General features: G+C 40.6%; 1 protein-coding gene across 6 annotated transcripts; it reads left to right on the forward strand.

The window, feature by feature from the left end:
• The first annotated feature begins 434 nt into the window (after positions 1-434).
• LOC125298073 (cyclin-dependent kinase 12-like) lies at positions 435-11,121 on the forward strand. 6 transcript variants are annotated; one of them, XR_007194157.1, is made up of 6 exons: positions 435-1,345; positions 2,231-2,419; positions 2,974-3,162; positions 4,014-6,025; positions 9,677-9,806; positions 9,963-11,121. XR_007194157.1 is itself a non-coding variant. In XM_048248724.1 (5 exons), exons 1-4 carry the CDS (start codon positions 1,211-1,213, stop codon positions 6,003-6,005), a joined length of 2,505 nt encoding a protein of 834 aa, XP_048104681.1. In that variant the 5' UTR covers positions 435-1,210; the 3' UTR covers positions 6,006-6,025; positions 9,963-11,121. The 6 variants fall into 6 exon arrangements, 5 of the variants coding, with proteins under 5 accessions (XP_048104681.1, XP_048104682.1, XP_048104680.1 ...); XM_048248724.1 differs by lacking the exon at positions 9,677-9,806; XM_048248725.1 differs by lacking the exon at positions 9,963-11,121 and having other exon boundaries at positions 9,677-9,949.
• The last annotated feature ends 39 nt before the right edge of the window (positions 11,122-11,160 follow it).

Genomic DNA, 11,160 nt, shown 5'->3' on the forward strand with positions numbered 1-11,160 from the left:
CCTAATAAAATCCATAGGCTATTTGTTGGACCATGAGCCAAATCCAAGGTGACTACGATTCTAAATCTGATCAGATCACAGATCTTCAAGATTCTTCCAAATTTGATGCTTTTATAAAACGATCAGTTGTTATGAACATGTCAAACCGTTTGATTGGCGTGGGCCTACTGATTATCTAGGCTATTTGGCAGCACTGCGTCTGCCACAGCGTTTTTCTATAACAGACAGACAATATGCATAAGTCCACATAATAATATCCTCAGACATGGTAGGCCTACTGTTAACATGTACTTACTCGAAACTGCCCACACAGGTATGGTTCCGGACATGAGGAACGCCCAAAGGCCTAATTGAAGTGGCCGCTAGCTCCTTTGAGAGCATGTCTTCTTCCACCCACTAGAGGGAAGCGACGACTTATTACATGCCGGTGCAACTCGATCGCTACCGTAGAGACAGGACCACAACAAAAATGGGACAAATGTCTAGATCGAAATGCGTTAAAAGGAGGCATTTGGAATAATCTTGTTGCAATGAATGATCAATTTAGTGGAAAACGGTAACGTAACCATGTGCTAAATTTATAGTCGGAATATCAAACTGACTTGTCAAGCTTTTGAGCTGGATAGCCTTCTAGCAAGCAACCAGGCCTGTTGATGATGTGGAGTGGAGAAGTAAGAAAAATGGACCAAAACAAGGTAGACCATTCGAATACCTCAGTAGAACGTTTAATAGCCTATCTACGCTCAATATGTATGCTCAAATTCACCTTGAGAGCTACCCTAGAGATGGAGAGTTATTGTGTGTAAAGGCGTAGTTAGGCTACTGTTCAGTCCCATCACTTTTCCAGTTCCAAGCATCGCCGTAAGCGTATCCTCTCAGGGCAGCTGTCGCCTGCACGTTAGGTTGGTCCATATGGAGTCTATGAAATATGACTGGACTATTGCACGAGGGCAGACGTGCAAGGATAAAGATGCACTTCCGCGCCTCAAGCAACACAGCTCACCGCCACCGGTCATGACTTGGGACACTTCGTACATTTGCGACGCAGAAGACTTAGAGCTTGCGAGAAAAAAGGAGAGAGTTACACTTAATTGAAGAACAGATTGCTCGCAAGAAGGCATCAATCGCTTTAAAAAAGAACGAACTGCAACGAACGACGTTGCAGAGGGAAAATGATAATCAAGTAGACAAGGAAGAATGGAACCGTCAAATGGAGACGGACACACAACATGAAAAACCTTCACTACTCACCAGCAATAACTGTCCACAGAGGCCACCCCATCTCACAGAAAGACAAATTAGTATTCTGAATGAGCTGACACAGCCACATGTGTCCGCCTTTGAAGTGAGTAGGCCTACGCCTGTTCTGCCGTCACATATAATCCACACAACCCTCATTAAATATTAAGGTCTTTTCAATTTAACCCTCCTTCAATACGATTAGATCCTGAGGAGCTCAGTGAATTCAAGCGTGGTACAGTCCTAGGGTGCACAAAGTAGGTTCCATGGCTGGGTGTGGATTGTGTTTACTTTTGTGAGCCAAGGGCGCCCCTTGAAAAGAGATGAAAGATATGAGTGGGCCTCACCTAAAATAAAGAATATACATAAAAACATTGGCCTGACCTCAACCCCATCAACCATCTTTGGGATGAACTAACGGGGATTGTGGGACAGGCCCTCTCATCCAACATCAGTGCCTGACTTCACAATCACAAAGCAAAAAGTCCCAGGCACTCCCAAATCTGGAATCTTAAATACCCTAGTGTAATCCGTGTCTCATTTAAGTGAAAGGAATAGCCTACAATGGAAAATACAATTAAAATTGAGTTATTCTAAAAAAGAAAAAAAAAAAAAAAATAGAAATACAAACAAAGGGAAGAAAATTGTATCTGCAATGCTTCATCTTTGAAACAATGTTTCAAAATCATTTGATTGAAACATTGTAAATATTTATATTCATTCTTCATAAATTATACTTCCAGGCATCAAAGAAATATAGTGCTCCCAATTAAAAGCCTTCTTTTATGAATATGCTTGGCATGATTATTCAATAGCTTATTTCAGGTACTAAACAATTTTTATATTATATATTATATTCATTTATATTATAATATACCTGCTTTAAGCACAGTAGCCTATACAATGAAAACGAGTTTTGATGCTCATTCCTCATACCTAAAATTAATTTAAGGTTGAAACTATTATATGTTTTAAAAGCTTCTGTCTTTAGCCCTCAGATCCTGCTCCGTTTATGAAAAGTTTTGTGGAGAAGAGAAATGCTGAAATCTTACAGAGAGATTCGAAAGAAAAACGGACGTCTCAATCAGATTTCAATGCAACCCTCACCCCAGAACATAAAGTTGAAGCTTTGAGACCTCACCATCACTCAGAGCATGCACTGCCATCACCAGGTTACAAGGTTGGTCTTGGAAACTGAATATGAATATTAATTAGGCTTAGTTATTGATTGGTCACTGTGGGAAGTCTCCAACCAATAGCACAACAATAGCCTGTGTGTCAAAATAAAAGTCCCAGCCATATCTCATGCATTCAGCATTATATCTCCAGAACGGCTTGACGTACATGCTTCAAATTTGGTACGAGTGTTTTTATGGACTCAAAGATGAAGTGAGTTGAAGTTGGAGGTTAAAGGTCAAATGTCAAGGTCAAAAACACCTTGAGTGTGATATCTGAATAATGCCATGTCACACAAGATTCAAATTTGGTTTCTCCAAAAGCACCTTTGCAGGTATCACAATTACCCTACCAACCAGCTAGCAGCAAGCTCAACAGCCCCACCAACACCCTAACCAGCAGACTGCATCCCCTCGTGTAATTCCTCGGAATTGCAAGTAAAATAGCCAATGAAAATGAGTTTTAATGCAATAACGTCATACCTCCGACTAAGTGACTAATAAAACTCCCGTAAGGTAGAAAATATTAAAAACCTGCATGTTTTATTTCTGTCTTTAGCCCTCAGATCCTGCTCCATTTATGACAAGTTTTGTGGAGAAGAGAAATGCGGAAATCCTACAGAGAGATTTGAAAGAAAAACGGACGTCTCAATTACACTTCAATGCAACCCTCACCCCAGAACATAAAGTTGAAGCTTTGAGACCTCACCATCACTCAGAGCATGCACTGCCATCACCAGGTTACAAGGTTGGTCTTGGAAACTGAATATGAATATTAATTAGGCTTGGTTATTGATTGGTCACTGTGGTAAGTCTTCAACCAATAGCGAAGGATGAAAACATCTTTCCCGTGTAAAACCCGAAAAGGAGATAGTATAGATCTAGATCAGCGGTTTTCTAATGGTGAGGTGGGTCTCCCCATCTATCAGCGGTTTTCTAATGGTGAGGTGGGTCTCCCTATAGATCAGCGGCACTTCTTCAAGCATACCTCACAGAGAAATGCCTTGAATTTTGCTGCAGGGACATAAGGTTATTTTACGTTGTAAGTGGCTTACGTTTCTTTATTCGGATCCATTTGAGATCCATTCCATTCTGAATAAACAAACAACGTAATTTACATGCTTCTTCCTTTGTTGCATTATTCATTAAGATAACTCTAAACAGATTTCTGTAGTTCAAACAACTTGGAATTGTTGTTGAGAACGTCAGTTATAATGGCCCACATGTTAAAAGAAAAAAAAAAAGTGTCGGGCCGGGCCGTGGGCTCGGGTAGGGTCCGGCTTGATGGGCCTGATCTAAGCTGTAGTTGCTTTTAATTATCGAATGTTCTATCAAACGTATTTTTTATTGATATCGATTTTATGTCTATCGCGATATATATCGCTATCATCGCCCAGCCCTAGTGTCATCGTGCATGTTTTCTTTGCGTGTTTAAAAAATGTATCGCTTTTTATTGACTAGGCAGCTGTCCTTATGTTCTCTATTGGGAGACTCACAATCACCCAATTTGAAAACCCATGGTATAGACTCAACAAGCATACCGATTTTAAAGACTGAACTTTCAACAAGTGTAATGTCTTCATGTTTCTTACTTACTAGAGTTCAACTGCACCACCAGATCCATTCAGTATGGATCACTCTCCGGGAACAAGCAGCAGCGGTCAATCTTCAAAGGGCTTCAACCGCTTCCTCAGCATCCTTAATCAAGGGGTAGATTTAGGAAGGCTCTCTGACATAGTGAATGCGGGTCAGGTCGGAGCTGTGGATAACAAACCAACAGCTACGGTTCACGGTGAAACACGCAGGAGTGTGGATTTGGACCGTAATGACTCAAGCGACAAGCACAGAGAATCAAGAGTCGAGGAGCGGGGCTCAGGAAGCAAGAGAGGTGACTCCGGTGTTGATGACGATCACTTAAAAGACAAGGACAGACCGTCCAGACACAACCTGGGAGACTCTGAAGAGAAGGATGGGAGATCAACAGGCAGGAGGAGTGACTCGAGAGACAGACACAGGCACTCAGGCGACCGGAAAATCACAACGGACTGGAGAGAAACAGACAGGGTCTGGGACTCAAGAGAGAGAGACAGGAGTTGGGATTCCAAAGTGGAAGACAGGAGTTGGGATTCCAAAGTGGAAGACAGGGGCTGGCACTCCGGAGAGAGAGACAGGGATGCAAGACACAGGAGGTTGGAACCGAGAGATGGTTACTGGGATCCACAGGACAGAGACAACAAACCTAAGAAAGGGGATTGGGACAGGGAATGGGCAGGCGGGGATCGGGAGTCCAAAGACCACAGGCGGGAATCCCAGAGTCCGAGCAGAAGATACTCAAGAGACGGCAGCAGCAGGAGGAGCAAGAGCAGATCGCCCAGCCCCGTCTCATCCTCATCAGAATACAAGAGGAAGACCGAGAAGAGGGAACAATTCTCTAGGATCCAGACCCTCCTTCAGACCGTCGGGCTGGAGTTAGGAATCGAAGACGTGGACCGACTGAATAGTAGGACCCAGGAGCGGCTCTATGGAGTGAAGCGCCCAAGAGCCAACCTGGACAATCATTCCCCAGATTCTCACCGCAGGCAGCATGACTCCCAGGAGCACAGAGTCACATCCAGTGACGTCAAACGTCCTCGGAGAGTTTCCGGATCTGACCTTAGTCATTCAGCAGAGTGCTCCGCAGAAGGCAACCCTGTCGGGCCTGCTGCCCAGAATATACCCGTGTCCACATTGTCACAGTCTCAACCAGCACACTATTCAAGCTATACAGTGATGCATCATAACTCCTGTGAAGGGCAATACCCCAGTGCCTCTGTCCAGAGCTGGACCCCTGTTGGATGGAGCGGAGTGCCTCCTTCATATGGCCCACCCCAGCATCCTCCACCTCCAACACCACTGCCACCACCACAAACTCCCATTCATCTGCCTCCACCACCACTACCACAACCCCAAATGTATTTACCTCCACAACCCCAAACTCATGTGCCTCCACCAACGCTACCACAATCCCCAATTACTTTGCCTCCACCACCTCTACCACAAACTCCCACTCATTTACCTCCACCACCACTACCACAACCCCCAACTCATCTGCCTCACCTCCAATCACTCCCAAACCTTCCCCTTCCCCCTTCAACCTACTCACTCTCTCCACCATTCCCACCGCCCACACAGGGGACGTCATGTCTCGGGGTGGCAGAAATGCAGTGGAGGAAGGAGAATGAGAAGCAGCGTTGCCTCTCGACCTTGATAGAGGTGCCTCTGACGGCAACACTGAAGCCAACAATGTCCAAGAGCAGTACACATGGAAAACATGGAAACAAATGGAAAAAATGGAAACAAAGACAGAAAGCAATTAGGAGAGCAGCAGCTGTTGCTGCTGAAGGGTCCAAGAGGGCTGCCGCTGCTGCCTTTGCCGCTGCTGCAGCTACGGCTAGAGCCAACATGACCACTGCACCGCATACTGCAACTGTTACCCCTGGGACTCCAACGCCTGCTGCGGCTGGTACTGCTGCTTTTACCGTTTCTACCGCTAGTGCTAAACCAGCTAAACCAGTGATAGTACTTCGCCTAAAGAGTGGAGACGTACTGTAGTGGGAGCCAGCAAACGTGGAGTAAGTGCTAGGACAGAACTCGGACATGATTGAATGATGATAGTAATAACACATGATAGGAAATATTTACCTTAACAAACTGAACAAGAAACTTTAAGAGCAGTTTCTATCTGGACATATTTTAGAGAACCCTCTTGTCATCATCTGTTTTTTGTTGTATCTTTGATCTGTTTTCAGAAATAACTTTTGATTATACTGTACATGTTTGTTCATAGTAGTAGTTTATCCAAAACTATTAGTTTGGATGGGCCTATGGGCCTTTGAAGAATCAAATCAAAGTGATCTGTAAAACAACCCTAATCATTTTTTTTTCTTCTTACTTTTACTTCTACATTACTTTTACTTCTACTTTACTTTACTTTTACTTTACTTTTACCTCAGCTTTACTTTACTTTTTTTATAGACTGTCTTCATAGCAGGGTACTGCTGGTAACAGGTTACTTTTGCTTAGCAACATGTAATAGTTAAAAAAAGGTCAATCAGTGTCCTAGACCTAGTGTAGTGTCAACTGCAAAGGTCTCCAAAGGTCCACTTACCATGTGCACCCTTGAACATAATATTTCACATCAGGGTATCAACTCAACATAGGGCCTTGATTTGAATGATGGGCAAATTACAAATTGTTAAGTCTAATGAAAGCTAATTTAATAACTGGGCATATATAATTTAGCTAGAGTAACAAGTAAGACCTTAACATTGAGGAGTCTAATTTAACACCATGGGTAAGACCTTAACATTGAGGAGTCTAATTTAACACCATGGGTAAGATTGAGGAGTCCACTCAACAGTATTTCATGCACAAGAATCAGTGACTGACTTTGTAGATTGTCTGACTTTTATTTATTTGCTATTTTTTTATGTACTCTTCAGAAAGGGCCAAGCAAAATTAGCCAGCAGATTTGTCATTTTGAATCTATATTTTTGTTCATATGAGTCATCCCATGTGGGATGTACTTCCTGCTTGACCCTCTGAAATATTCTTATTCACTGATATTATACATGCCCAAACATCAACGGTCTGCTAAATTATAACTCTGAAGACCTAATTATAAAAAATTATATCTCCAAGTGGTTCCAAGCAGTTCCCACAACTTCACATTGTTATCAAAATAAGAACTTCAACTGTTGTATGTGTGATAAATTTTATAATTTAAAATTCTGGTGTCAGTTTAAAGGAGATGTCATTGCAAAATTGTGTATAGCACAGAGTATAATTTAGTATAGGAGAGTTTTTCAATTTGCAAAGTGTACTGTATTTTCATTTGACAAACAGCCAAAGAAAACCCTTGTCAAGACAAGAATTAAAAAAAAGAAAAGATGGGTGTTTTGCGGATATCCCATTCTCTAAACCAGAGCTGCCACCTAATGGGTATTTGTGAGTATTACAACATATTGGTTATGCAGAACTTTGAATATATCTCAGTGGAGGAGCTGGAGCATTTTTTTATTATTATTTTACTTTTTCTCAGCAATGCAACCATCTTATACTACATATACATTTCCTATTTATAAACAACATAACTAAAGTATATGTTAGGGGAAATAAATAAATAACAAGTAAAGCTAGAACTACCAGAGATTAGGTTATGTAAACATATTGTCAGAGACTTTTCATGTTTTCTGTTTGACTTAAAACTGAGCAGACACAATCATGGAAGAGTACAATAACATGAGCAATACACACTGCTCAACCATGTGGGTCAACACACACACGCACAGATATTAACATGACATGAGGTTTTATTAATGCCATAATTTGTAACAATAAAGAAATGCTGTGGTGGGGAGGGGGCATCATCTGACATCTTGAAAGATGATGCAGAGCACATGTCCACACATATTTTTGCTTAGGTAGCCTAGTTGGGTATTTCATGATGTTTTAAGAAATGATAATTAGCTTTTGTCATATTTCTAACAACTATGTGGCTACTTACACCCATGAATGAATATATTTCAATAGATAGATAGATACTTTATTGATCTCCAAGGGGAAATTCAAGGTCTCAGTAGCATACAGACATCACACACAACATGCACTTAAAGCAGAAAAAGTAATATAAGTATATAAATATAACAAAAAACACCACTGAACAATAAAGACAGTAGAAGATAAAAAATACTAAAAATACAAAATAAAACTAAATCAAATATCCACATAGTGTGCTTAAGGATGACTAAGCATGAGACGCTTGCAGTGACAGGGCAGGGCCTATGTCATATGATTAACTGATGTCCATCAATCATAATAGGTTTAAGGCCTGACTTCAGGTCCCAGGAGAAAAAGATCAGGCTCTTCTTGTTTTCCTCTCTTGTTTTGGGTGAAATGATTTGTTTTAATGCCCTTGAGTTATTCTGATTGATGGAGTAAGAGATAAGGGCACGGCTATACAGATGGTGTCCACTGGGTTTCTCTAGTTCTTGCTCTTCTGCTCCTTCTGATTCTTTAAAAGGCAGAAACTCAAAGTGTCATATATGCCCAGCGATGGTATGATTGGAAATTATAAAATGGTATGTTCAGTTGAAAAACCCATCTTGTCAAAGACATTAATTTGTGACCAGTCCTACCAAAGATTCAGAAAATTAAAAGAGTGGTTAAGGCAGCACTTCAGTTGCTTGGTCCTTTCACTCAAAGAAACTTAAGACTCTAAGTACTTTAAGAAACTTTCCCCTAGAAAGAGATGGACCACAATGTGAATTAGAATTGTGCTACTTTGTACAACACATCGATTCAGCCATCTTGAATATTCTTCCAGTTAGAATATTCAAGATCATCTAGACTCCACAGGTGTAGTGATTTATATTTAAGGGATTCATAGACTTCTCTGCTGCCATCTAGAGGACTATGGGAAATTCAGCCCCACGCTCCTTGAACTGGATTATGAGATGTGGACAGACATGAATGACCAGGAGAGAAAACAGCACATGGAGAATATCTTTGAAGAACTCATCAGCAGATGAGTGGGGCCAGGAGTTGAACAAGTTTAACAACATTGTAACTGATGGTTAGACTTCTGCTAGAATGTTCAAACAGAGAATTAGGGGTTAACATAAAGCAAATCTGAATCTGGGCTCTTCCCGAACTCTCCGTATCCATCCATGCTGAGAGAGGCGAGGGATGTGGACATCATATTGTCCTCTGATTTCAGTGATGACCCCTTTAGCGTAAGGAAAAATCCCTATCCCTGCGTGATTCCAATGCAATCATCCCAGTAAAAGGACAGCAAATATATGACGTTGAACAACTGCACATCATCCCAATTTGAGATTATAATCCTCTACTGTGATTCCCTGATGTATCGAAGATCATACTGATATTTTACTTCCTTTAAGAAGGCTAAATTATGTAAAACTACAAATAAACGTCCTTAAATGATTTGTGATAGGCTAGGGATTGTAAGAACAATACTGGATGAATACTGTATTGTGCTGAATAACGTTTTCCTCCACTTCATCACTTGTGTTCTGAGTTCAGTCATATCCATGCTGATGTGTATGTTTGTGTTCAGACCTATAGAACAACCTATTAATGTACCTATTGAACAACTGCACATCATCCCGATTTGAGATTATAATCCTCTACTGTGATTCCCTGATGTATCGAAGATCATACTGATATTTTCTTTTTACTTCCTTAAATGATTTGTGATATAGTGATTGTAAGAACAATACTGGATGAGTTGAAGAGAAAAAGATGGGAGAGCGCTGCAGGGGTCACTAGTGAATGAAAATGTTTCAGGTGCTCTTCAAGGGAAATGGGCAGATAGGATTGAAACGGACGAAGGTACGAGGACGAGGCACTCTGCTGATTAAAAAGTCCTTTATTTAGCGGACACTGACACACGTGCTGAATAACATTTTCCTCCACTTCACCACTTGTGTTCTAAGTTCAGTCATATCCATGCTGATGTGTATGTTTGTGTTCATGCCAACCCTACAGATGAATCCACCATTACAGAAGAGTCGAAGGAATACACCATCTTCCAGATGACCTACAGGGACAAAAACAAGATCGACCACCTAGCAGATCTGGCCGCAATGAATGTGAAGATAAACAGAGACGGCATCCTGGAAGAGATACGAAAAACATCTGAGCGACGCAGCAGCGCCATTTGTCAGTTTGTGCAGGATATGCGCTCATGCTGAAACGTGTTTTTAACATGGACGTACGGCCTTTAGTATGAGCTTCCTTGTGTCTGACTAGATTTATTTAAGATTATATGTATATTTAAGATCATATTTGTCTTTTTAATTTTCATGACACTGGCAATGTAGGCCTAAATAGACACAAAAATAAATTATTTTTCACTGTCCCATCAGTTGCTACTGAATTTGTTTAACTATACATTGTGTGATATTCATAATAAAGTTATGGGAGTTTTCCGGGAATTGGAACAGCCACAGGAGAAACAGCTGTTGGCAGGTATGAATGTAATAGAATTCTCTCTGACCTCTCAACTTAAAGGGACAGAATATTTTGTTATTTCATAAACATGTATGTCATCTTACTTATCTTTTTTAAATTATTTTACAGTATACATGTTTTTTTTTTTCTGTGTCATAACTGTTAGGCCTACTTGTTAAAATAAATGATGAATGTCACTACCTATTCTCTCATAGCCTGACGTAGCCAGATTCAATTCTATTCAGAATTTCTTAAACTTAAATGTTGTGGGCGTGGTCAATTCGGACTGGCCTCCAGGGTAATTCTAAAGTGGATGACACCTAAATTAACAAATATTCTTTGGCCTTAATCTGGATAGATGAACCCTTCTGACAGCTCGTAAAAGCAGACAATATGGCTTCGCTAGGTTAATAGCCAAGGCTATTATAAGAATTTGAATATAAGAATATAATAATAAGAATTTGGCTGTGATGTTGGTTTACATTATATGTGTGGGTGATAAGTGTGGCATATAAGGCTGAACAAAAGTTTTTACTAATTTTTCAAATATGAGACATGAAAATGATTGTGTTGTGTTGCACTGACTTCTAGAAAAAATTGTCTTTAGGATCTATTTTTTTATTATTATTATTTGATTTGGAATCTGAATGTATTTACCAGTTGGTGTAACACTGTCATGTGTCATGAAAGTTATTGTGCATAGAGTGAAAATGGGGTATAGATTTCCTGTAAC

The sequence above is a fragment of the Alosa alosa genome, chromosome 7 (assembly GCF_017589495.1).
Source record: "Alosa alosa isolate M-15738 ecotype Scorff River chromosome 7, AALO_Geno_1.1, whole genome shotgun sequence".
NCBI classification, from domain to species: Eukaryota; Metazoa; Chordata; class Actinopteri; order Clupeiformes; family Clupeidae; genus Alosa; species Alosa alosa.

Bases quoted from the DNA above. Each gene is read 5' to 3' on its own strand.
- LOC125298073 (XM_048248724.1), top strand. From the start codon at position 1,211: ATGGAGACGGACACACAACATGAAAAACCTTCACTACTCACCAGCAAT. The intron at 1,346-2,230 runs GTGAGTAGGCCT...TTCTGTCTTTAG, and splicing joins CACATGTGTCCGCCTTTGAA to CCCTCAGATCCTGCTCCGTT. The intron at 3,163-4,013 runs GTTGGTCTTGGA...CTTACTTACTAG, and splicing joins TGCCATCACCAGGTTACAAG to AGTTCAACTGCACCACCAGA.